This window comes from Pimephales promelas, chromosome 25, assembly GCF_988280905.1.
Source record: "Pimephales promelas chromosome 25, fPimPro1.hap1.1, whole genome shotgun sequence".
NCBI lineage: Eukaryota > Metazoa > Chordata > Actinopteri > Cypriniformes > Leuciscidae > Pimephales > Pimephales promelas.
Genome location: NC_142793.1, coordinates 317344 through 344852, shown reverse-complemented (window position 1 = coordinate 344852; position 27509 = coordinate 317344). Strand labels below are relative to the sequence as shown.

Here is a 27509-nt window from a genome sequence, read left to right as displayed (position 1 = left end):
GGTACATGAAAAAACACCCGAACCGTTCGGTTCGCTCGTCTCGGTTCGGAGCGTGTGCGTCTCACGGTTCGCCGCATGCGCAATGTAGCCTCGTGCCCGCATGTTTGTTTTCTTTTCGCACGACATAAGCTTGTTCAACTTGGACCGGCGCTGCACAGAGCGACCGGTGAATAACATCAAACTAGAGCGGGAACGACGGCTCCGTCACTCACTTTCGCGGTATTTGATGTCATTACCGATCGCTCTGTATGCCGGTTCAAGTTAGTAAACAATCCAGTAAAAGTGGAGTATGGAGCGCTGCAGGTCACGGCACGCGGAGAAATGGCAAGTGGGAGAGATGAGGGAGTTGGAGGAAGCGCGAGCGTCCTATAAGTCTATGGTATAAGTCTGGTGTGTGGGAACATTTTGGATTTCATGTCATGATATTTTAATATAACGTTACAGTGGCACTTTATGTTTAGATAAGAGCTCCAGTCATATGTTTCGAAATCCTGCACTTTAATTTCAAGTGAAAAAAGGTACCCTCACTTTTTGGGAATAGAAGCATTGTTTATACTGTTTTTTGTGTTGAGGTTGAACTTATGTTTCACTTTATGTTTATGGCCTTTGCTATTTCTATAGCCTAATTATAGGCAATGAGGTATTCATGTATATTAACTTATTCATAAAAGACAGTGTAGTTCCTCTTTTTTTCTTTTAAAAGATAGAATTTTTGTAAGAGCTACAAAAGTTGTCAGTTGATAAATGCAAGTTAATTTCTTTGTGTAAATACGATTTGCGTGATAAAAATGCTCAAGTTCTTGTAGAGATAGTGATACACATTCTCCTTTTTTTTCAAAATAAATGAAAAGCATGTCAATTTCTTCTCTCTTGCTGTATCTAAATCTCACCTAGCTTTCCTCTGAGATAGTCCCAAAATGTGCTTAAAGTCAAAGAGTCAAATTCAGTTTGTGCATGATTGCATGAATATAATTTTTTTTATACTGTATCCTAAAGTGTGGATAATTAAGCTATATATCACATGCTGAAGTACATTTCTGGAGTGTTAAAGATTAAAAGAAAAAAAATAACAAGAACCGTACAGAACCGAAAACTGTGACACTAAAACCGTGATACAAACCGAACCGTCGGTTTCGTGAACCGTGCCACCCCTAATATATATATATATATATAAATATAGAACAAAACGAAAATCAACACGATTTCTGTGACAGACAGAACCAGATTTTAATAAATACCAAGATCAAAATAGAAAAACAAAGACCAGAATCAAGAACCAGGTAACCAGGAGCACGCTTATACCACCCCAACAAAACCTAAGCTTTATAGAAGAACAGGTGGACATCGGTAACTGGATCTCAAACAGTTTCATTAAAAGTAGTTATTACTCCACCACGCGTGAAACCAACGTGGTTGAACGATGCTTTGCGACAGTGGGTTTCGGGAAACAGTCGTGACTAGCTAGTTGATTTTTCCAACGACCCATCGTACTATGGTGGTGAATCAGCGAACTACGTCGTTGTACGCCCAGGGGTGTGTTTCCCATACAATGATGTTGCTCGCTGCTTCACTACCGTAGTACAATGCGAATGAAACTGAGATCCAATTAACGCTAGATTTGTTAATATAAATTACAGACATGTCATCTGAGGACTATTTCTAATCGTTCTCAGTTGTTTTGCTTTATTACCAGACTCAATATTTGGCTCGTTCTTACATAGTAGAGCACATTCGCACACGCGCTCTCTTCAAACACGGTACTTTTAAATCTTTGGACAAACTAAAAGACGTAAATTCCATTTGTATGTATTCTAAATAAAAGGCAGCGGTTGTACTGAATGTCAGTTTGCTTATTTTGCTCAAGATAAGGATTTATTACGTCCAAATGTGCTGCAATATAGAAACGATCCCACTAACCACAGGCCGAGAGCCGTCGTTCAAACCACACAACTTTGCGATGCTGTTTCCGAATGTTCGTTGGAACGATGGTTTCGGGAAACACCGACTCTTTGAACTATGCAGATAACGACGGAACTTGCGACCACAGTTGGCTAACGATGCTTTCGGGAAACGCACCCCTGGACTCCTCTGCCTCTGGATATATAGTCCAATCAGCATCGAGTCACGTTCTGTGGAGTACCGCCCCTTCTTGGTTCTCACAGGTGTCCACTGCAGGCACTGCTACTGTATGCATTCTCTAACCTTAACTTGTAAGGTTATCTGTAAATGTTAGAAAGTCCATTTTGCTGTCAGGAGTGGACGAGCCTTCTCAAGCACAAACTATGAACGAGCGCCGCACCCAGCAGACGGAGCGCAATAATTCTGACTAAAAAAATACATTTTGTTAAAATATTTATTGTTGAATATTTGCAGTTGGTGAACATAAATGTGCCATATGTAGAAATTCAAACCTTCAGGTAGGCTAAGTGTGTTTCTTATGATAGCAGTACAGTGACTAGGCTATTGTAGGGTAGCCTAATCAAAAGCCTAATAATCAGTCTGTGCTTTTGTTTTTATTCATTTTCATTATTAGTTTTGTGAATTTAACTTCTGTTTTAAAAAGGATCATTTTTGTTTTTATATTGTAAAGTTACAATGTTAGGCCTATGTGATTTGACCCCTTTTTGCTTAATGCTACACAGTTACATTCACTATGTTTGTTTGCATAGCCTTCAATATGAACATTGTTTGTATGACAATATTTAGATGTGAAAGAACAAGTTTTAAATTGAATAAAGATTTTTTTTTTTAATTCAAATAGAAAAATGTAGAAATTACTGAGATATAGGGCAGAACGGGGCACAACAAAGGGAAAGGCTCTCTCCAAGCAGAGGTTGTCTCACTGGGTAGTGGACGCCATTGCTTTGGCATACCAGCAGCAAGGTCAACCATGCCCCCTTGGTGTGACTGCCCACTTCACCCGGAGCATGGCGTCCTCTTGGGCTCTAGCGCATGGCGCCTCGCTAACACACATCTGCAGAGCTGCAGGCTGGGCGACACCCATCACATTCGCCAGATTCGATAATCTCCGAGTGTAGCCTGTGTCCTCTCATGTATTCGCTTCAACCAGCTAGTACCGGACACGCTCAGGTGTCTTTGCTTGTTCACCATTCCACTCTACGGACTGGATGCGCGCGATATTTCCTCAGGTGAGCCTCATATAAGCCCTGAGTTCCTCCAGCACCCCTGACGTTGGTGCCAGTGTCTATTGCCGGCCCTCCCCTGAGCATCCCCCACATGTGTATTTCCACTGTAATTTGCCAATAATTGCATATTTCCTCTAAACTCTGGTACATGCTCCCCAGTGTACCTTAGTATTCCTAAGCTAATTACGACCGGGATCTCAGATTTGCACTACTAGTATTAGACTATTAGACTACTAGAATAGTATTAGACTTTTAGACTACTAGTATACCCATTCGTCTTCATCCGACGGAACTCGGAGTGACAACAAAAGGGAACGTCTCGGTTACGGATGTTGTTCCGTCTTCATTTCCACTTTCCGCTGTGCTGGACCGCCGGACCTCAGTCTTGGCTCCTCAGCGAAGAAACATGTCTGTTTTGCTGCCAGCGTCCTCCTTAAATACCCACGAGGTGAGACGGAGTTAATAATAGGTAAGATATATGAAGAGTTCAGATGCAAAAGCCTCTAAGTGCCATTTGAAATTTTCTTCTAGAATGATCATTTTTATCAAGCTTGTATATTTCAGTTCAGTAATTTCACTTAAATAACAATTAATAGGTAATTATCATTGCCATTTAAGTGAAATCACTGAACTGAAATATACAAGCTTGATAAAAATGATCATTCTAGAAGAAAATTTCAAATGGCACTTAGAGGCTTTTGCATCTGAACTCTTCATATATATATATATATATATATATATATATTTGTTTTGTTTTTTTAAGTTCTATAGAGCTCCGGCAGCTGACGTCACACAATCTAAACTCCGCCATTTTGGCAGGCAAATCAGGAGAGCGCCAGAGCGGCTGTGATATAGCGGTTGAATGATTTAAAGTCTATTTCAAATTTAAGCCATAAAATTTCAAAATAACTTCGGGGAACGTTTAAACTGTTGATTAACCCATTTAATCCCACCATAAAGATATAAAAGAATAATTGTACAATAGTGTCAGTAAAGATATTATCATTATCCCATAAAACTTTCCATGTTTCACACACTTTCCATAAACGTTTTCTTTAACGATTTTTTTTTTTTTTTTGTAGGTTTGATTTTAAAAAAATTGGTAGGGACGGGGACAACAATTTTTGGGCTGGGTATCGATTCACATGTTTAATTTCAATTCGATTTCGATTCGAAAGCTCTCAGATCGATTCGATTTCGATTCTCGGTTCAATTTTCGATTTCGTTTCCTGATTTGATTCTCGATTCAACTATAATGAATATAGATGTAATACAAATCCTGTCGCCTTGCTTTTGGCTTGCTTTGAGCTTGCTCAGTTGGGGTTATTTAGTGTTTAGCAATGTTGTTGATCCTGTGTTGTACTACTTTCATGTTATCAGTGTGAAGCTGCTTTGATACAATCTGTATTGTGAAAAGCGCTATATAAATAAATGTGACTTGACTTGACTATATTTATAAAAAAAAGAACAGTGGACAAGTTTACTAGTGGTTAATTAACCCTTTAAGACCGACGGGAGCGTCGGCGCTCTGGTTTGCGTGTGTCTGTTAAACAGCCTATTAAGAATGAGGAGTCACGTGCCATTTGGGCGGGGTCTGAGCCGGTCGGCCATGATGGTAGGAGACGCTATCGGTTACCAGGGGCAATGCCTTTAGAACCCATAGACGCGACTAAACGTTCCAGAGCTCTTTAATTTTCGCGCATTTATTATTTTGGCAGGACAGAGACGGATCTAAGAATACGAGAAAAAAAGGAAGAGAGTAAAGCAATGCTAAAAGATAAGGCGAAAGAAAAGGGACCTTACAAGAACAAACTCACATGAAGTGCAAAACAGCTGTATTTGGAGAAGCAGCATCAATATATTTGTTCTTTTGCACTAATAACAGTATTATTATTTTATTATTATTACTTATGTTGTCCATGAAACGTATGTTGTCCAAATAGCCTATATATTTCAGTTCTCAATAAATATTGTTAAGCCATATCAAGTTGTTTCAAACATTTATTTCAATGAAATAAAAAAGTAATGAACAAGGCACTCAAACAACACTTTTGCATATGTTCGTTAAGGCACATCAAACAGTGAAAATTGTATACTAAAGGCATCAGCAAACCCAGCAATCCGGCGTCTCCTCGTCAGGTCAGACTCTCCCTGCTGTGTCCATTTCGGTAACCCCAAAAACTTAATTCCATTGTTCCTATGTTTTCCATATGTATCGCGTGAGTTACTGGAGGAGTTCTTACCGCAGCAGTGACTTCCAGGCATGGTAAAACAGTGCGGTATTGCGAGAAACTCCTCTACTACCGAGCTAAAAACACACGTAATCAATACTGTCTTGCCGTGGGAAACCTACCAACATGACGGAGATGGGAGGGGCACTGTAAAATGACGTCAACTCCTCATTCTCAATAAAAACTGAAACCAAGTGGCTAGCTCAATCATTCTTTTTGCATACAAAACCAAAGATGTAAAATGGTCAGATCAAGCCTCCAACATGCGCATGTTGCATTGTTTTCACCCTCTAATGAGTCTGTACAAAATGCGTTTCTCAAAAAAATCACAAAAATGCATTGCACGTCTTTGCACACATGATCTGTAGATCTGCAATTGATAGTTGCGTCTTCCGATGACGGATCCATGGACTGATCACGACATCACTTCCTGTGCACTATGACCCCAGCTTGTGTCGCATGTAGTGACGTCAGAAGCAGCGTCTTTTGGCCATGCGTTTGACTGAATATATAATAGGTTTGACTCGCACTTGACTCCCATCTGCTATATGTTCCTTCTTATCATTATTGTCTTTTTACCATTGCTTCATTCTATCATTTCTTTCTCGTTTATACACTCGCAAATACAAGCACATTCACACACACACACACACACACGTGTCAAAATGAAAGTACACGGACGCACCGAGTTCCTTCTGCTCATCGCCTTTATTTATTTATTTTATATTTATGTTATTATTAATTGTTCTTACAGGATCTATTTAATTTCTATTCTAACCAATTCAATGTTCAATCAATATTCAAAAGCAAAATGTTATCTGTTTGACCACAAATGTAATTGAATATTTTACATATGGCATTTTACTCCCCTTTTTTAAATGAGTGTATCTTAAAAACTAATTGATGTAAACAGTTCAAATCAATTCTGTATAGTTTTAAACTGTTTTATGCACATTTTTCTCATTGACAAGTTTGAGGTTGATGTTGAGGTTCAAACATAGCCTTCAAGTAGAGAAAGTAAGGATTATTTTGATGTATGGCATATGAAAATGCTCTAAAGAATGACAGCACAAGATATACTCTGGTGGAACTGTTCTATGGCAGGTCATAAAGGGTTAACATTGCTTGGATGTTTAAACTGGTAAAACTTTGTGAAAATGATGAATGTTAGTTACGATCATACGTTACGATGCAACGCTGGCCCGACTGTGCAAGTGAATTCCGTCACGTTCCGACTCCTAAATGCGAGTGTGTATCGACGCCTGCTGCGCTGAGCGCTCGCCAAGAAAGAATTGACGTAGCACCGCGAGTCCTCAATATGTAGAAAAAGACATTCGTGGCCGTTGAGAATCGTTTTTGCCTAGGCCTAATCAATTTATAAATACATTTGAAGGTTTGATCGAAATTATTGCTAGGGATATATCAGTGTCACTGGATATTGGTAGGGACACGTCCCTAGCGTCCCTACTAAATTCTACGCCCTGGTGCTTTCTGTCTGTGAAAGTTTTAAAGTCACTTTCACATCGGTCTATAATGGAGAACCGTCATGTCCGTTACATTTTTTTCCCCTCATAAACGCACGAAAAATAAAATAAATAAAAATATTGTATGTTCTGGAGGCTGACTCTTCTTCCTCCTATTAACCTACTTTCAGGAAAACTATCAGTTCCTCTATCAAGTCACACATGAAAAGCACCCCGGGGGTATTATAGTTCTACATAGATTATACATGGATTATATGTATTTTTGAATTAAAGTGTGCTGTGAACTCTGTTGCCTTAAAGTCCCCGTGAAGCGGAAGTTGCAAACGATTTTTCTCCAGTGCTGTGACGTATTTCCAAGTGAAGCGGAATATTGAACAGAGGGCAGGGTTTGACTCTAGCGCTCCTCCTCTCCATCTTTCGCTCATAGCAAACTAACGGTTTGAGGGGAGTGGTTGCGCGTTTCCCCACCCAAACTGTGAAACCTACGTCATCAGAAAAAGAAACCGTTCCAGACCGGAAGTAACTTTTCAGATTTTGATTAAAGATTACTAAGGTAAAACATTTTTTAAATATATTTTTACTTGCACGGATTAATTGTTCACCACAAGACTAGTAATATGCGCTAACAAAGTAAATAGGTTCAATTTTGATTTCACGGGGACTTTAAAACTAAAGCTGCCGTCATTCATTCACTTCCCGGTCCCTGACCGCCTTGCCTGCCAATATGGCGGTTTAAACAGAGTAGAGCTCTATTCTCTTGACATAATTTTTTATCATAAAATAAAGTGTTTGTATTTTTATTCTGGACCCACATCTTTTGCCCTCTATTGTAGAAGTGAATCTACATTAGCTAACGCAGGTTTTGAGTTCTATCAAATATTTTCCTGGACGGGGGATTCCCGGGGTGTTGTACTCAATTATTTCCTTAAGACTAGAGTTTAATTGTTTTTCCACATCCTAGTTTACAGTCCCTGAATATTGAAAATGGCCCAATAGCTTCCGGCAGTGATGAAGAGGGCAGGTGACAATAAGGAAGTTTGTTAATGAGTAACTTTATTTTGTGAAAAAGTAACAAATGAGTTTTTAGTGTTCAGCTCAGCCTATAAGTACATTGACGACATGAGTCATTGTAGAAGTTGGATGTTTCTGGGACTGTGAACGGAGGATGGCGAAGTGTAAAACAGACTGCATCGAAAGGCCTCTGTCTCTGGCCTTTGAAAAGCTTGGTCATGTTGTTGGTAGACATCCATGTGTGTTTATTTTATTGCCTTTATATGTTTCTACTGTCCTGGGAGCTGGTTTCATCTTTCTTCATGAGAGGGAAGCAAATGATATTGAAGACCAGTTTACGCCTGTCAATGGACCTGCCAAGTTGGAGAGGGCATTTGTGGTCGAACATTTTCCACAATCAGAAGAGTTTTCTCAGCTGCGGCTTACATCTGAAGGCTCTTATGCGTCTTTGATCATCACAGACTTGCACAGAGGAAATATATTAACTGAAGCAGCTTTTAATGACATTATAGAGCTAGACAGACAAGTGAAAAGTATGATGGCAGGAAACACTTTTGAAAACCTCTGTGCCAAAACAAAGGGAAGATGCATATCAAACACAATTTTAGACATTATAAATAACAATGCTACTGAAATAGTTTCTTTAAACATGACATACCCAGGGAACAATGACATGTTTTTGGGAACAAGTATTGGTGGTGTAAAGCTGAATAGCTCAAAGATCACCCAAGCCAAAGCGATCAGACTTTTTTATTTCTTAGACGAGAAGAAGACAAAGGAAACCGTTGACTGGCTTGATGGCTTTCTGAAACTCCTCTCAAACTCTACAGAACAGACAACGGTAAGTAAAACAAATATGTTGAGTTATGAGTTATATCTACATGTATACAGATACCTGATGACTATTGTGTATAGAGGTGGGCAGATCGATCCTGTAGTAGGGGAGAGCGAGGCATAACCCAACACATTTTGGTTTTGGCCAAAATTATTATTATTAATAATATATATTTTTTTAATTATTAAAAAAACAAACAAACAATTAATTTAGAATCACTTTTTTTTACATAAGCAACATACACATCTCTTCTACAAAGGAACAATTACAGTTTTTTTTTCTTCCATTTTCTTACAGTTGCACTGAAAGTGACAGAAGAGCAGATGTTTCGGTAACACTTTATTTTACGACCCGCAAACAACTGTGTAATTGCACCGAAACTACGGTGTACGTTTCTGTAATTATAGTGTACTTCCGTGTAATTATAAGGGAACAATATGTTAAGTTTGGGGTAATAAAGGGGTAACAAACAGATATACACCCTGCAAATAACTTTGTAAGTACACTGAAATTACGCTGTACGTTTCTGTAATTATAATGTACTTCAGTGTAGGTATAAGGGAACAATATGTTAAGTTTGGGGTAATAAAGGGGTAACAAGCAGATATACAAGAAAATTATTTAATTAGTTAAAAAAATAACAGGTACCTATTCTGTTAATATATTCCAGGCAAAAAATTGTATGTCTGTCATTTATAAAATGTATCACATTTCTGGCAAAATATGTTGAGGGTAATTTTGACATCTGTGGGTTGAAAATTAAACACACACACACACACACACACACACACACACATGTATATATATATATATATATATATATATATATATATATATATATATATATATATATATGCTATGATAAAAATTTAATTCATTGGCTTTTCTTACTAGATTACTAGAAAAGTCAAAATAATTTGATTGTGCTATGATTTTAATTTAGACCGTACCATGTGGTAATTAGTACTTACCTTATGCCATTGGATTGCAATGACACTTAAATGTCAGGGCAAATAGTGTGTAATTAAAACTTTTTTGTTGTTGTTTTATTTTCTTTGTACCTTTCTCTGTAATTACAGTGCAAATAGTGTTGTTTCGTATTGCTACATAGTAAGTAGCGTTTGTTACCCCCGTTGTTCTGTGTAGTTACAGGGTAAGTGTAACTCCTGCGGGCTGTAAATTAAAGTGGTGCTTGTTACCCCCTTTTTACCCCAAACTTAACATATTGTTCCCTTACACTTACACAAAAGTACTCTATAATTACAGAAACGTACAGCGTAATTTTGGTGTACTTACACAGTTGTTTGCGAGTCGTAAAATAAAGTGTTACCGATGTTTCATATGCGCGGTTAATTGTAACAGACAGAGGAGTTAGTTGTAACACTTAATTCAGTACTATTTTATTTATAGTTAGATATTGTTTGTGCTTCTGTATAAATGCACATCCATACATTCATCCCTCATCCAATCATCCCTCTATTATGGATCAATATCATGGGTAATGATAGTTGAAAGGGCTGCACAGTTTTGCAATAAATAAATAAATAAAATCATCAAATATTGTAATTGCAATTGAATTAGGTTTGTGTGTGGCAGCTGCATGTAAAATTTTTATTATTACTAATAATAACAGTACTAATAATGAGCTTAAAATCTGATAAATGCATAGTAAACTAAATTTTAAACATTTCAAATTCCAACATTGTTTGTGAGAGTTCAACAAAGTTAAATATATAAATAAATACTCAAACCTGAAAAGTTCTGTGGCTCCCTGTGTTCAGTTCATTATTGTTGTACACGTGGCAGCTTGGTTAACCCTGCTGTGTGATGCATTTCAAGCCTAGCTAACCGTTGCTGACATGTTGCTGTCTTTTAGCAAACAAGACAGTGATTAAGGTCATATTAAGTTAGTTTTGGTGACGTACACACACAACTCAGAAAATAACCTATGATGAAAAAAATACTTGCATTGTGTTAAAACACTCTTTGTCCATATCTTCACGAAATTTCCTCAAATCAGCGCGACTCTGTCTTCTGGCAGGGAGAGAAAAAAAGAGGAAACACAACCGGTTTGACCCTGACTAACTATGTAAAAGTCTGTTACATTTAACCCTGCATTACGTTGTGCCCTGCGCTCCCCTACATTTGATTCTGATGATGTATCGAAAAGGATCGAATTACATAAATAATATCTAACCAAACGTTTTTTATTTATTTATTTATTTTTTACCAGTAACTTTATTCATTTGGCATGAAATTCAGTGTGTAAAATAAGTGGAAAATTAAGCAAATGTTAGCGAATAATTGTGTGGGATAGCACTATTTCTCCTAGTCATCTGAATACAAGAGAAAACCAATAAATAACAGAGTGTTCGCTGCTGATCCTTCGCTAAGTTCGCTCACAGCCTCACGGTGCGTTTGGCAAACGAAGAACAACTCTTAGTAGATGACAGAGTTATTTCACAATAAACAAACTACAAGTGTACACATGCTCCAAAATGTTGATGTCAGTAAGAATTTTTTTAATGAAATTAACTTTTCTTTTTTTTTCAGCATCGATGCATTAAATTGATCAAAAGTGACAGTCTTTGGGTTCTCTTTCGAGAGATTCTCTCGTATTGTGTAAGTTAGCTTACACTACGGGAAAGATTTGTCTTTTCTAAATATATTGAAGCCAAAAGATTATCCTTCATTTTGTATTCATTGTCAGCGCAGTGCAGCAGCTAGCAGACGTAGAGCAGGCTGTCTAGCGTTCTCATAGGCTGCCCTGCGGCAACTGCACAGCCTACCACTGAGCCCGACGTGACGTCACGTCCAATGAAGGGCGCTCCCGCCTTCACAGCGTCATAACCCGCCAGAATGGGCGTGGCTTAGCATAAATAAGCAGGACTCGGAGGCTGTTTCTCTGGTTTTCATCTCTTCAGCAAAGCTCTACACATTGCTGGATTTAGAGAGTGTTCACCCCTACACACAACCACAACACTTCCCGTGTCACCTACAGAGCTCACTCCCGTAAAGCATAAAACAGCTGCTCGAGTGTTAAACGTAAGAAAATGAGTCCATGCCCACGCCTACTTTCTGCCCGCTCTGTCACGCGGCCATTAAGGCTTATATCAAAAAAAAATTATATCAAACTCTTTTGATTATTAATTTATTCTAAGAAAAGGGTATCTTCCATGGCCACGGAAGAGTAATTATTTCTTAGCATGTCCAGCACTTTGAGCAAGTAGCCAGACCAGAATCGTAAAAATGACATTGCTTGCAAGCAACCAAATACATACAGTGCCCAAGTTTAATGAACTAAATCATAAACATGAATAAACTAAACAAACATTAAATAAACATACATAAAGACAGAAAGTACATGTGTAGGAAAAAGGAGTGAGAGATGGGATGATGTAGCGATGGACAAGATCCATCTAACTATGAGAAAAATCAACAGCATTTCATTTTCACATCACATTTCCTTGAATTGAATACTTGCATTTGTAGTGGGAAAAATTGTTGTGGAAAATTGACGTCGTTGAGGGTTCCGGCAGTGGCACATGGAAGTTGTTAGAAAGTCATCTTTCTCCATGGCTAGTTTGGCCTGGGGCCCTGGGGGCTGTTGAGGCCACGCGAGCACCCAGGAGAAGTGAGGGAGTCAGAAGAGTGGGTGATTGGAGTCTATGTTGGTTTGCGTGCTGGTTCCAAACTCCTGAGAATGTCCTTGGTTCTTTGTAAGAGAGTCTTCTCTCTCCTCCATGAGGCCGTATCTGGTTGTATGCGAGGCCTGCTGGGAGCCCTCTGGGCCCCCATGGAAGGGGGAGGGGGTTCCCCAGTATCACCAGAAACAGTGTTTGCGACTGGATGGAGGGGGAACTACCAAGAGGGAGGTCACGTGTGGACTGTCTCTAATAAAGCCTGAGAAAGATCAAACCCCTAAGGGTTGGCTGACAATTAAGAAAAGGGAAGATGTCTGAGAGGGAAAGTGGCTCTTAGTTGATTTATGGTCTTTGTCCCCAGCGTGCTTAGACTGTTCATTTATGCTCAAATAGACACAAACCATTGACATTGCATTCTAACAGAAGGTGGTGTACATCAAAGTGTGAGTCATTAAATGAGGATTAAAGGCAGGAGGCATGGTACAGGTGAGGTTATATTGACTGTTAGCTGGTTGTATAATAAAATACACACCATAGTATATACATAATCGTACACAAGACGGTAAATCATTTACAAAATGCTATGTTGCATGTTCATTTATAGATCAGTTAGTCTATGATTAATGCAGCAAAGTAAAAAAAAATTCTGTCTTCCCATTGTCTCTCTGTCTCTCGTATGTGGCACAGGAATGTGGTCGTAAATCTCCTTCTCAGCCCTGTAACATGACATTGTTTCAGCCCTGGTGTTCGCTTCATTTGGGATGTTAGTTGTGAGTTTCATAAACCTTTGTATATAATGAATAATTAGTGTGTGTCTGACACCGCCCATTCCAAGCGATCGCGGCTTCACATATAACTGTAAGTCCCGTGCCCGCTCACGAGCGCTCATGCTTACTAAATAACACTTATTAGTAAGCTCACGCTTCACGTTTCATGCGCCCGCTTCAACGCTGGCTGAACGCTTGAGCGTCTCGCTGAGCTTGGGCCTCTGGCTGCGAACGAATCAGAGTGACTCACACTTGGTTAGTGGCCGACGGGTGCGATGATGGGAGCTTTTTTATATTGAAAAGTCATCTCGACAGACGCGTCCAACTCAGGTTGGGGCACTTTCTTCGAGGACAGACCGGTCTTTGACCAGTGGTCAGACCAGGAGAAGCTCCTTCACAAAAAACTGTTAGCGGTCGAGAACGCACTGAAGCGCTTACTCCCGTTTATTCAGGACCACCATGACCTAGTCCGCTCGGACAACATGTCAGAGGTGTCCTACGTGAACTGTCCAGGAATCTCCGTAATCTGACAGAGCACCTCCTCGCGTGGTCTCAGCATCACCTGCGCTCGCTGAGAGCTGCGCACATGCCTGGTCACCTGAAAGCATAGCATAAGCTAACTTACGCAGTACGTAACCTCAGTTCCCTTTCGTAGTCACTTCGAGTTACGTCAGAAGTGACGGAGAATGGGGGTTTCGCATGAAAGCCAATCCTCTTCGAGTATTTAACAACGAGCCAATGGCATGCAATGCCTTGGGGCTGCGGAAATTTGCATAGCGTACTCCGCCCTACTCCGTGAGTATAAAAGGAGGAAGTGAACGCAACCGCAGTAAGTTTTCGCTTCGGAGCCAAGAGAACTCTTCACTCCTAAAGCCATTCTCACTGTTCAAGACTCTTCGAGACGAGCGTCCTCTTCAGTGTTGGTGTGACGGCGGTATCCAGCGAGATTCTGCATCGCCTGCGATCTGAGCAGTGGTCTGCCAGACTTTGCGCTTCTCCCTGGTCGCCTCAGCGCTGAAAGAGTGAATTTCCTCTCATTGAAAGAGCTGCACGTGGCACGTCTTTTTAAAGATGTCTCGCCCGTGTTCTTCTGGGTGCGGTCGATTCATGTCATCTTCTGATGGTCACGATCGCTGCTCTGTATGCCTGGGCATTCAGCATGCAGCAGCAGCGTTCGTGGATGACTCATGTTCCTTCTGTGGGAACATGACCATCTCTACACTGAGATCTAGACTCAATGATCTGACTAAAGTGAGAGTCCCCGTCCCCGCTACTCGATCAGCTTCTTCCACGAGAAGCTCGTCGACCCGCGGACAGGGTGATTTGACGGTGACGGTGTGGAATAAAGCCCCGACGATTCCTCGGGCCACACCCCCCGCCCCAGTGTTAGAGCCAGCGAGCGCCGCTTCGATTCAGCCGTCTACCTCTTCGCAGGTACCGTCTGTTTCGTTCGGCGCTCCAGATGATGATGCGATGTCGATCGCGGCATCACAAGGCGGGCTTGATTCTTCGGGAGATGAGGATGCGGCTGCGTTGCCTCCCTCGGGAGTGCCAGCGTTGCCCGTGTCTGATCCCGAGTTGACGGCCATGCTTTCTCGGGCCGCCGTGAGTATCGGGTTAGAGTGAAACCCTCCGCCCTGCCCCGATCTTTCACGGATGGATAATTGGTTTTTGGGCAAGGCTGCCGCCGCAAGGCCACAGCCAACCCCAATACCTTTTTTCCCCGAGCTGCATGCGGAGCTGACGCGCTCTTGGAAGGCTCCTTTGTCCTCTCGAGAGCGCGCTCTGATCTCCCCCGCCTTTCCTCCCCCTCGATGGTGGGGCCGCCTGTGGGTACGCTGGGATGCCCCCGGTGGAGCGCTCTGTTGCGATGCAGCTGTGTCCACAGAGCGCCTCCTCCCGTGGTCCTCCTAAGCACCCATCCAAAGCCTGTAGGTTCTCGTCTGCTATGGCGGCGCGTTCCTATAGAGCGGCGGGACAGGCGGCCACCGCTTTGCATGCGATGAGCACCTTGCAGGTTTTCCAAGCCAAGTTGCTCAGAGATATGCACGAGGGCGGGACTGACCAATCGGCTTTCAACGAACTGCGAGCGGCCACAGACCTTGCTCTCCGGGCAACGAAGGTGGCGGCTCGCTCCGTTGGTCAGGTGATGGCCACTAGTGTGGTCCAGGAGCGCCATCTCTGGCTGAACCTCGCAGATACACGGGATGCCGAGCGGACTCGTCTGCTCGACGCCCCGTTATCTCAGGTTGGCCTTTTCGGCGGTGCAGTCGAGGACTTCGCCCAGCAGTTCTCGACTGCCCAGAAGCAGACGGAGGCGATCAAACATATTCTGCCCCGACGGCCAGCTGCTGCCTCCACCCAGCCGTCGGTACAGACGCCTTCCTCTGCTCGCCGCCGAGGACGCCCCCCTGCGGCTCCCCTCCCTCCCACGCGGCCCCAGCAGCAGCCTTCACCCGGGCCGCGGCGCGGAGGAGGCCGTAGGCAGGCGTCACAGCCCCCTCAGGCCGCATGCCCCGCTAAACGCCAGGCTAAGCGATGTTCCTGACGGGGGCTGCTCAGTGATGAAGTCGAGTTTTTCCCGGGAGGCGGTAGCAGGCCCCCTCCTTCCCCCGGTGGAGGGCCGGGGGAGAATCTTTTGTTCTCAGCTACCCGCTGCTCACCCACGGGTGGGCAGCACCCAGAGTTTGTTAAAGAAAGACTTGACATCATCACTGAGCACACAGACTGGAATGAGTGCGCTCGACGTTCCAGTGCGTCAGCCCACTCATTCCTCTCTGTCTCTGAGGGTGCGGAGGCGAGCGTGTGTCGTCCCTCGACTACGCCACTCCCCTCCCCCTCTATCGCCAGACCCCCGGCAGAACAGACCCCCGTGGAACGCTGGTCCTTCCCTGGTCTCTTCTGTCGGGGAGCGGGCCTCCACTGTGCATCCGGGCAGGGTAACTCCTGCGCGCATGCCAGTCGACCCGCCTCGCTGCCCCTCCGGGGGGACGTCTGTGGTTCACATGACCCCGCTGGTTCACTTCCTGGAAGCTTGGCTAGAGCTTCCCGGGCTGTCCCGCTGGGTCATCAGAATGATCAGATTTGGCTACGCGATTCAGTTCGCACGGTCTACTCCCCGTTTCAGGGGAGTTCGCTCCACTATGGTCGGTGGCAATGCCCCGGTCATGAGAGCGGAGATTGCCACCCTGCTGGCGAAGGGTGCAATCGAGACGGTCCCTCCAGCCGAGATGAGGTCCGGGTTTTACAGCCCCTACTTCATTGTCCCCAAGAAGACCGGTGGGTTACGACCGATCCTGGATCTGCGCATTTTGAACCGTACTCTGCATCGACTACCGTTCAAAATGCTCACAGCCAAACGCATTTTCGAATGCATTCGGCCTCAGGATTGGTTTGCAGCGATCGACCTGAAGGACGCGTACTTTCATGTCTCCATTTTGCCTCGACACAGACCGTTTCTTCGGTTTGATTTCGAGGGCCAGGCATATCAGTACACGGTTCTCCCATTCGGGTTAACTCTGTCCCCTCGCGTCTTCACGAAGATCGTCGAGGCAGCCCTTGTTCCCCTTCGCGAACACGGGGTTCGCATCCTGAACTATCTCGACGACTGGCTGATACTAGCACACTCTCGAGCTCAGCTTTGCGAACACAGAGACTTGGTGCTCCGGCACCTAGCCCGTCTGGGCCTTCGGGTCAACCGGGAAAAGAGCAAACTTTGCCCCGTGCAGAGGATCTCTTTTCTCGGCATGGAGATAGACTCGGTCGCCATGTCCGCGCAGCTCACGAGCGAGCGCGCGCACTCACTGCTGACTTGTCTTCGACAGTTCGAGGGCAAGAGTGCGGTTCCACTGAAACTGTTTCAGAGGCTCCTGGGGCATATGGCATCCGCAGCCGCGGCAACGCCGCTCGGTTTGCTTCATATGAGACCGCTTCAGCTGTGGCTTCGCGATCTAGTCCCGAGGTGGGCATGGCATCGCGGCTCGCTCCGAGTTCCAGTGACTCCAGCGTGCCGCCTAACCTTCTTCCCGTGGTCGAACCTCAGCTTTTTGCGGGCCGGTGTCCCCCTTCAGCGAGTTTCCAGGCATCTCGTTGTCTCCACGGATGCATCCACCACGGGTTGGGGTGCCATGTGCAATGGGCATGCAGCCGCCGGTTCCTGGACAGGACCCCAGCACCTCATGCACATCAATTGCCTCGAGCTGCTGGCAGTACATCTGGCCCTGCACCGCTTTCGAGCGTTGCTCAGGGGTCAACACGTACTTGTCCGCTCAGACAACACGACTGCAGTAGCGTACATCAACCACCAGGGGGGTCTACGCTCACGCCGGTTGTCGCAGCTCACCCACCACCTCTTGTTATGGAGTCAGAAGCACCTGAGGTCCCTTCGTGCAGTGTACATTCCAGGATACCGGAACCTGGCAGCCGACGAGCTGTCACGGGTCCGCCCTATCTCCGGCGAATGGCGACTCCATCCCCAGACGGTCCAGCTGATTTGGGACCAGTTCGGGGTGGCACAGATAGACCTGTTCGCCTCCCGGGACTCGTCCCACTGCGCCCAGTTTTATTCCCTGACCGACGGTACGCTCGGCACAGATGCACTGGCGCACAGCTGGCCGCGGGGCCCACGCAAGTATGCGTTTCCCCCAGTGAGCCTTCTTGCACGGGTGTTGTGCAAGATCAAGGAGGACGAGGAGCAGGTCTTGTTGGTAGCCCCTTATTGGCCCACCAAGACGTGGTTCTCCGAACTCTTGCTCCTCGCGACAGCACCTCCTTGGCCTATTCCTCTGAGACAAGATCTACTCACTCAGAGACGGGGCACTCTGTGGCACCCTCGTCCCGAGCTCTGGAGACTGCACGTGTGGCTCCTGGACGGGACGAGGCAGGTTTGAGTTCGCTGCCACCTGCGGTGGCGGCAACCATCACTTCCGCTAGAGCGTCGTCCACGAGACACCTCTACGCGTTGAAGTGGAACCTCTTCGTCAGCTGGTGCTCTTCTCGCGAAGAAGACACCCGGAGATGTCCGATCAGTGTCGTGCTTTCCTTTCTGCAAGAGGGGTTGGAGCGCAGGCTGTCGCCCTCCACCCTTAAGGTTTACGTCGCGGCCATTGCCGCCTCTCATGAAGCAGTAGAAGGAAAGTCCTTAGGGAATCACGACCTGGTCATCAGGTTCCTGAGGGGAGCGAGGAGGCTACATCCGCCTCGTCCTCCCCTCGTACCCTCTTGGGACCTCTAGGTAGTTTTAAATGCTCTGCAGAGGCATCCCTTTGAGCCTTTGCAATCGATAGAGTTAAAGTTTCTGTCCATGAAGACAGCACTCCTGGTTGCATTTGCCTCCATCAAGAGGGTGGGGGACCTGCACGCATTCTCCGTTAACGAAGCGTGCCTAGAGTTCGGGCCGGCTTACTCTCACGTGATCCTGAGACCCCGGCCCGGTTACGTGCCCAAGGTTCCCACCACTCCCTTCCGGGACCAGGTGGTGAACCTGCAAGCGCTGCCCCTGGAGGAGGCAGACCCAGCCTTGGCACTGCTCTGTCCAGTACGTGCTCTCCGCACCTACGTAGACAGAACGCGGTGTTTCAGGACCTCAGACCAGCTCTTTGTCTGTCATGGGGGAGCCAGAAGGGAAGGGCTCTCTCAAAGCAACGGCTGTCTCACTGGATTGTAGACGCCATCGCTTTGTCTTACCAGCAGCAAGGCCGTCCGTGCCCCCTTGGTGTGACGGCCCATTCCACTCGGAGTGTGGCCTCCTCTTGGGCTTTAGCGCACGGCGCCTCGCTAACAGACATCTGCAGAGCTGCAGGCTGGGCGACACCCAACACCTTCGCAAGATTCTACAATCTGTGAATTGAGCCGGTGTCCTCTCACGTACTCGTTTCCGCCGGTACTGGACCCGCTTAGGTGTCTTCGCTTGCTCGCCATTCCTCTCCCTGGACTGGATAAGTGCGATATCTCCTCAGTGTCTTCCATTGAAGCCTTGAGTCCTCCAGCACCGACGATGCGGGCACCACTGCTATTGCTCTGGATGCCGGCTAGGTGCCTCCATGTGCACGGTTCCCGACGGTAACTGTCTCATGTGTATTATCCACTGTAAGCCTCTATGAGCATGTGTCTTCCCTTGGCAAGCCATCTGCCACCCCTGGAGTTAAATTCTAGTAGCCACCTGCGGTTGGTGCTCCAGTGATCTCCATATGCGTCCTATACGGCCATATGTGTATTTGTAAGTCCTCCTTCGGTAGGCATCTGGTAGCATGTCCCTCCCGGGATATGTTTCCCAGTGTACCTTGGTAATCCTGTGTCAAAGTAGGATCCCGGGGAAAAAAAAAAGAAAGGGTAAGGTTCAGGGGTCCAGACTTTCGCAGGGCACTGGAAGACAGCTTGAAGATGGCGTGATGGCACAGACCCCCATTCTCCGTCACTTCTGACGTAACTCGAAGTGACTACGAAAGGGAACGTCTCGGTTACGGATGTAACCCTCGTTCCCTGAGTAGGGAACGGAGACGTTACGTCTCCCTGCCACTTCTGCTGTACCGCTGGGTAGACGCCTAGTTCAGTCTTGGCTCCTCAGCGAAGACATACTGCGGTTGCGTTCACTTCCTCCTTTTATACTCACGGAGTAGGGCGGAGTACGCTATGCACATTTCCGCAGCCCCAAGGCATTGCATGCCATTGGCTCGTTGTTAAATACTCGAAGAGGATTGGCTTTCATGCGAAACCCCCATTCTCCGTCACTTCTGACGTAACGTCTCCGTTCCCTACTCAGGGAACGAGGGTTACATCCGTAACCGAGACGTTTTCCATAGAGGAGGGAACAAGTATTGTGTAACCTGCCGTGCTCGCACCACGAGTGATTTTCGCTTCAGTCGTGAAAACCAGTTTCTTTCTCGTCACTTTCTTACTTTCCAGTCACTTTCTTGTCACTTTCTTGACGGCGGTGGCTTCTCTCTAAATCCAGCAATGTGTAGAGCTTTGCTGAAGAGATGAAATCCAGAGAAACAGCCTCCGAGTCCTGCTTATATATGCTAAGCCACGCCCATTCTGGCGGGTTATGACGCTGTGAAGGCGGGAGCGCCCTTCATTGGACGTGACGTCATGGCGGGCTCAGTGGTAGGCTGTGCAGTTGCCGCAGGGCAGCCTATGAGAACGCTAGACAGCCTGCTCTACGTCTGCTAGCTGCTGCACTGCGCTGACAATGAATACAAAATGAAGGATAATCTTTTGGCTTCAATATCTCAAAAAGATGAACCTTTCCCGTAGTGTAAGCTAACTTACGCAATACTCGATCCCTCTTCTAGCGAGAACTGAGGTTACATTAGGTAACCGAAATGTTTTGGACTGTTAAAAAATAGATTTAATATAAATGCTGGTTTTTCAACTTTGTTCATGAAATAATTCTGCATAAAATGTATCATTGTTTCCACAAAAATATTAAACTTTTTTCACCACAATCATTTATCCAGCATTTTAGAATGATTTGTGAAGGACCATGTGACACTGAAGACTGGAGTAATGATGCTTAAAACTCAGCTCTGATCTCAGGACTAAATGCAAGGTTACTATCACATAGAAAAAAAAGATAGCCTATGTTAAATTTTAATAATAAGTTATTACTGTATTTTTTTTATCAAATGAATGCAAAAGGATTTAAAAATCTTACAAACCCCAAACTTTTGAACAATAGTCTGCAACAATGCATTACAATAACAAGGTAAGTTTAAATCGGCCAGGTAAAAGCTTAACGTTTAGGTGTACAACAGCATGTCACTGGCAGCCCTTTATAATTGTTTCACTATACAGTAACCAAATGACTAATTACAGGCGAATTGAGAGCACAAATAACAAAATATTTAATGATCAGGATACAATTGCTTGGTCATAATTTGTCATAATTATTTCTTCACTGTGCAACACATTCGTGTTTCGAGTAACTATACTGAACAGTGTTTTGTGTTTCATTTCTACAGGTCCATATGTCTTACTTTACATCAATATCAAGACAGAATGAGTTGGAGACCAATTCAGACTCGGTCATCCCCCTCTTCTCTATTACATATGTGTTGGTCATTACCATTTCAATTCTGTCTTGTTTAAGGTATTATAAAGATTTAAAAATTACATTTGCACATTTCTATGCCTAGCTATGTAATGCATCCCTTGTCTCTTTCCTCAGGTTGGACTGTGTCAGGACGAAGGTGTGGATGGCCGTGTTCGGTGTGGTCTCCGCAGGGTTGGCCGTGTTGGCCAGCTTTGGTCTGCTGCTGTTCTGTGGGATGCCGTTTGCCATGACCGTGCAAACTGCGCCCTTTCTGGTTCTGGGTAAATGCCATTTGTTTCATCACTTAGTAGGTGTCCCAGACAGCAAACTGACATTGAATCAACGTGGAAACGACGTCTCTCATGACATTGAAACAACGTTGATTTTGCTCATCGAATTAACGTTGAACCAACGTCAGACGCGGCATTCTTCAAAGCTAAATGAAAATCGAAAATTGGTTTGCTTTCATAACGTTGAAACAATGCGTTGATTTCAAGTTGATTTTCCGTTAGTTTTGAAAGAATGACGCGTCTGACGTTGGTTCAACGTTAATTCGATGAGCAAAACAATGTCAGATCAACGTTGTTTCGATGTCATATTTCCACGTTGATTCAATGTCAGTTTGCTATCTGGGTGTCTCACAGCTGATGTTCAGAGGCTCACCGTCTGCTTTCCTCCAGGTGTTGGTGTTGATGACATGTTCATTTTGATCTCCTGCTGGCAGACGACGGAAGTTCATAAAGCCGTTGATCTTCGTTTAGCAGAAACATATAAAGAGGCCGGCGTGTCCATCACTATCACCACGCTGACAGACGTGCTGGCTTTCTACATCGGTCTCATGACGCCCTTCCGCTCAGTTCAGTCCTTCTGCATGTACACCAGCACAGCTCTTCTGTTCTGCTACGTCTTCAACATCACCTTCTTTGGCGCCTGTCTCGCACTGAATGGTGGGAGAGAGAAAGGCAACAGACACTGGCTGACCTGCATGAAAGTCCCAGAAGCCACTGGTGATGGTGGAGGCTGTTGTGTTGGTGGGGCTTATGATGAAAACACACGTAAGGAATTTGAAATGCCAATGAATTCATTCTTTATGAAATATTATGGCCCTTTCTTAACAAGGCCGTGGGTTAAGGGACCCGTGTGTCTAATCTATGCCGGGTATTTGGCAGTCAGTATCTATGGATGCTTACAATTACAGGAAGGTTTAGATGTGAAAAATTTAGCAACAGACGCCTCATACGTTGGTAGTTACTATGACAAAGAAGATGAATTCTTCTCTGACTTTGGTCCCAATGTCATGTTAGTTATAAAGGATGAAGACTTTCAGTACTGGAACTCATCTGCTCGCAAAAGTCTTGACTTGTGTTTGGAAGATTTTCTAAATCTGACAGTGGCAGATTCAGGCTTTCCACCTATTTCTTGGCTGAGTGAATACATGCAGTTTGGACAAAAGGCAAGTTTAAATTTAGACAATGAAATGCAATTCAAAAGCCATTTAACCGCATTTCTTAATCAGTCAGGTTTTAGTGAAGATGTTAATTTTACTAACAATCAAATCCACGCGTCACGTATGTTCATTCAGACTGTGAACATCCGCATGGCAATCGATGAGAAGAACATGCTGGATGCATTTAGGGAAACCGCAGAAAAATGTGTCGTTGATCTGATAGTGTACCACCCCGCATTCATCTATTTCGACCAATATGCCGTCATCGTCAGTAATACAATCCAGAATATAGTGGTTTCTACATGTGCAATGTTAGTCATTTCACTCCTGTTGATCCCAAACCCTCTTTGCTCTCTCTGGGTGACTTTTGCCATCGCGTCTGTCATTGTGGGAGTGGCCGGTTTCATGGCATTATGGGATGTTAGTTTAGACGCCGTGTCTATGATTATTCTTATTATTTGTATCGGGTTTTCTGTCGACTTCTCTGCTCACATATCCTATGCTTTTGTGTCAAGTGAAAAGTCCTCAGCCAATGAGAAAGCCATGGATGCCATCAATAAACTGGGCTATCCGATCGTTCAGGGTGCCGTGTCCACTATCGCAGGTGTGGTGGTGCTCTCGGCTGCTAAAAGCTACATCTTCAGGACCTTCTTCAAAATCATGTTCTTAGTCATTCTGTTTGGGGCCGTCCATGGCATCGTATTCATACCGGTGTTCCTAACTTTCCTCGGCACTTGTAGTAAAAACAAACAAAATCTTCCAGAGCCCACAAGCAAACAGCCGGTAATAGCAGTCGTGATTCAGAATGTATGGTGTGCTGATCCTGACTGTCCATAGGCACTGTGTCAAGTGATTTAGAAAATAGATGGATTCACTTTTACCTTTTTGTAGGAGCTTAGCGCTGTATGGCACTCTGATTTGACCATGCCAGAAAACCCTGAAATAATAATCATTCTTATGTATACACCAGAGTTTCCGCTAGAAAAAAATGGCGCCGGTCAAAGTGACCGGCAGAGGTTTAGTTTACCGGACATTTTGATGATATGCCGGTCAAATATCGCCTCTTAATTAGTCAAGAGGAAAACTGGAGTCAGGCATGTAACTTAAAAAATGACATAATCAGGCCGTATAGAATGCAACATGTTTATTAGCATAACTTTCAAATAGACGGAAACCATGAAAACATGAACGTCCGATTGGCGTCAATCAACGCCAATTGTTTTTGCTATGGTTTCACATTAGTTTAACAAACCAATCCCCCTTCCCCACATACAATATCTGAATATAGTTTTTACTAAAGCAACCTTAATTATATACACCCTTAGTAGCGTCTCATTTAGCTGGTAACATTTAAATTGGCCACCGTGAAATTCCTTGTCAAATTAATTGGAACAAACAAACGACTAGACCTATAACATTGTCTCGCGTAATTTTAAGCTACTTTTACGCTGTTTTGCAGTGCTGAAATGTGCAGCTGCCGACTTAAAATCAAAACTTCGCAGTGTCTCTCCACAACTTGCAATGCACATAAGCCGCGTAACCTTGTTCTTTGCAAGGCGACTTCGCTACTTTCATCTTGATCCGATTCTGCAGTGAGAACCCTCTCTCTGGCTCTGCAGGAACACTCGAGACAGGGACTACACTGGCTAACTTGGCGAGCTTGGTCCACTCTGGATAGATTATCATTTAGTTGAAATTGCATATGAGGACTTTCGCTGATTCGCAGCAGAGCATGTGAGCGGATCTTGGACAGAGTGCAGACTAGAGCGACATTTTTAAAAGGACGGAGCGTCGGCTTATTTCCCGCTCCGCTCCGCTCACACCAAGAGAAAACTCCACGTCCCCGAGCGAGTCTGCGAGCGCAGAAAGGGTTTTCTCCGCCGTGGCCTGCTTTCAAGAAACCACCGCATGTGTCTGAAGCCTCAGACATTGTCCAAACTCGTGTTCTTGAAGGTGAACTCACAAGAACTGTAGGTTAGATAAGGAAAGCAATTCTTTCTTTTTTTTGTTGTCTTTTTTTTAAAAGTTTGAGACAATTTAAATTGTCATCCACGTGCTCTCTGCGCAAAAATTCAGTTAGATATCGGCGTCTGGTGGCCTAATAGTTAATTTACCGAAATGTATTTAATTTAACACCTTGATGTGGTGATTTTTATTTATATAAATAGGCCCATTGATTTGTTTAATTTTACATTTTTTTTTTTTTTGTGTACAGATGATATAAGCCAATTTAAATTTTAATATTGCGCGCTGCGCAAAAATCAGTTAGGCTTATCAAAATCTGGCCTAATAATTAATTAGCCTAATTTTAAACATTTATGTAGGCTTATATATATATTTTTTTTTTTACATTTTTGTATATATTTTTATTTTAGTTATTATTAGGCCCATTTATTCGTTTAATTTTACAGCAGTTTGTGTGTACACTGGTTATAAGCCCATTTACATTTTTATCATGTGCGTTGGGGAAAAGTTTATCAAAATTCTGGCCTATAATTTACTTTTAAAACTTTTATGTGCATTTTTGTTTATATAATTTTTATTCATATTATTAGGCCCATTTATTCGTTTAATTTTACAGGACGTTTTGTGTACCTATGCTACATTCCTGTTCTTGCTAGTCCTAATTTGTAATTTGAAATGAAACATTTCTGTTTGGAAAATGTTTTTGTTGGTCTTGACTTTAGTTCTTTGCAAGATAAGGCTGTCTAACCTAAAAGTGAGATAAAAATACATGCAGATTTTTACATGCGGGGGGGCATTTGAGTGGAGCGCGAAGCAAACTGCGTTGAGCGCTGAATGGGGAGCGCTTTATGAACATTCTGTGACGCAGCGCCGGGAACAGTGATTTTATTATTGATTACGAGGTTGAACTGGCGGTGTGACAGAGCGGCATAAGATGTACACGAGCGCGAGTTAATAACGTGGAGCGTTATTAACCAATTGATCCATTTGCTCCGGATTTTAAGTGTGTGCCATGTGCCGTCTTTAATAACATTCAAATGGTAGAGCCTGTTCCTTTATAACATAGCCAAATGATGGTGTATTTTTGCTTAATACATTTTAGGCTTTTTCTCTAATTCAGATTGTGGTAGGGGGCGGGATTATTAGGCAATTTTCATCGGACAATTTGACTGGAGAGATTTAATTTTGTCGGACATTTGATTTTTTTCCCGGCCAATGTCCGGTAATTACCGGACAACGGAAACCCTGGTATACACTACTGTATATACTTACTGTCAAGGAATCAGCAGCCTCCACACAGAAGAAAGAGTTAAAACTCTACAGACGTGCTCGCGCTCATGACCGCTACTGAAAATCTGAACACAAACAACGATTAAATGCAAATCGACGAATCTTCTTCCAAAAATGTAATCAAATGTATTTTTTAAGTGTGTTTAAACTGGTTAACTGTGTGCAAAGCAGCCAAAGGAATTAATTTCCCAGATGAGTTCCCACGCCACTGCGCAACACACACAAACTACCGCGGGATGGTGAGTGTTCATTTCATAAACTGTGAACAATGTTATCTTATTTAATCTATAAATTAAGGCTATATGTCCAAAAAACTGGTAATTTCATACTGTGTAGTAGTGCTATCGTGGCATAATAATCTGTTTGGTTGTAAAATGTATTACCTGAATCACAGACAACATACGAAGATGTTCAACTAATAAAGATCTTCATCGCTGGCAAACGATATGATGCATTTGCAGATTTAGTTTCACTTGATAGTACTGTAAGTCCATGGCCACTTCCTCCAATGCTTCTTAAATCTTCCTGTTACGAGTCCGAGTGTGGAATGTGTTTGATGAAGTCTTAAAGCACAATTTCTCCCTAAAAACACTGAAGTAAATGTACTTTGTTGCCGGAAACCGATCGAGCTCGGCCATCTTGAAAGACGTCTCAATTCTCGAATTGCACCGTGAGGACGCAACAATCGGGGAGTGAGGAGTTTTCTGGAGGAGTCATAAGCGAGGACACACACGGGTGTATCCTTTGCGGAAGAGTTTTATTGACTAAATATGACGAACGTATCAATTCTCCTCCCCCTTCACATCGGTGAAGCAAACTTCAAAAACATAAGGGCAGAACCTTTGGATGGTTCTGCCCTTATGTTTTTAAGGTGTTAAGAAACATAAAAAAAATTCTGTGAGTGGTTCAACATTTCAACATGTATATAATATATGTACTGTACTGTCCCTGTTTTATTTTCCCCACCACTGCTTATAACATCAAGTCTTTAAACAAGTTGGAAAGCAATCTCAGTGGTTCTTGTCTGTTAAATGAGTCAATGAGATTGACTTAAACTTATCGTTTGAATGTCCCGACTTTACAGTCATTGAAGTAATGATGAAGATGATATGAGTTTTACAATCCAAAAGTTTATTTGAGTGTGATGCAATGCCTATAATCCACAATGTGAGAAATAATTGTAGTCAGTGGAGTTCTATGGGTTGTTGACCTTAGTGTCACGTTGGCGTTGGTTAATAGATGACGAAGAGATTCCTCTTTCAGCTGCTATAGAACCGGCCCCAATTCTGATGGATTGGCCGGTATAGAGAGAGGGGGATAGACTGCAGCTTTTGATGACAGTAGTTAAATGAGTCCTGAACAAGGACTTAGAAAGAGGTGATCCGTTAGGTAATATGAATAGAGGGGTGTTATTTAAAGAATTTTTAAACATATAAGGGACAAAAATTGTTATTGATTTTGAAGTGTTAGGGTGACTCCAAAGCCTCTTGAGTGCCATTCTTAGAGTGCTAAAGAAAGAGGAAAGAAATTAAAGTAAGGACCACGGGCAGGATGAAATTGAAAGTTGGAAGTTGAAATCCTTAGGACACATGAAGCCGTAAAAGCAGATAAAACACGGCTTTTAGCACAATATGTATGGAAAGTACACTGTAAAAAC

The 27509-nt window shown here is 43.7% G+C and overlaps 1 protein-coding gene across 1 annotated transcript; it reads left to right on the top strand.

Moving 5' to 3' along the window:
• Positions 1-7988: 7988 nt before the first annotated feature.
• Positions 7989-26483, top strand: LOC120478408 (patched domain-containing protein 3). The gene is made up of 4 exons (XM_039670285.2): positions 7989-8713; positions 21080-21207; positions 21286-21431; positions 21831-26483. The coding sequence occupies exons 1-4, from the start codon at positions 8027-8029 to the stop codon at positions 23432-23434; spliced, it is 2565 nt and encodes an 854-aa protein (XP_039526219.2). The 5' UTR covers positions 7989-8026; the 3' UTR covers positions 23435-26483.
• The last annotated feature ends 1026 nt before the right edge of the window (positions 26484-27509 follow it).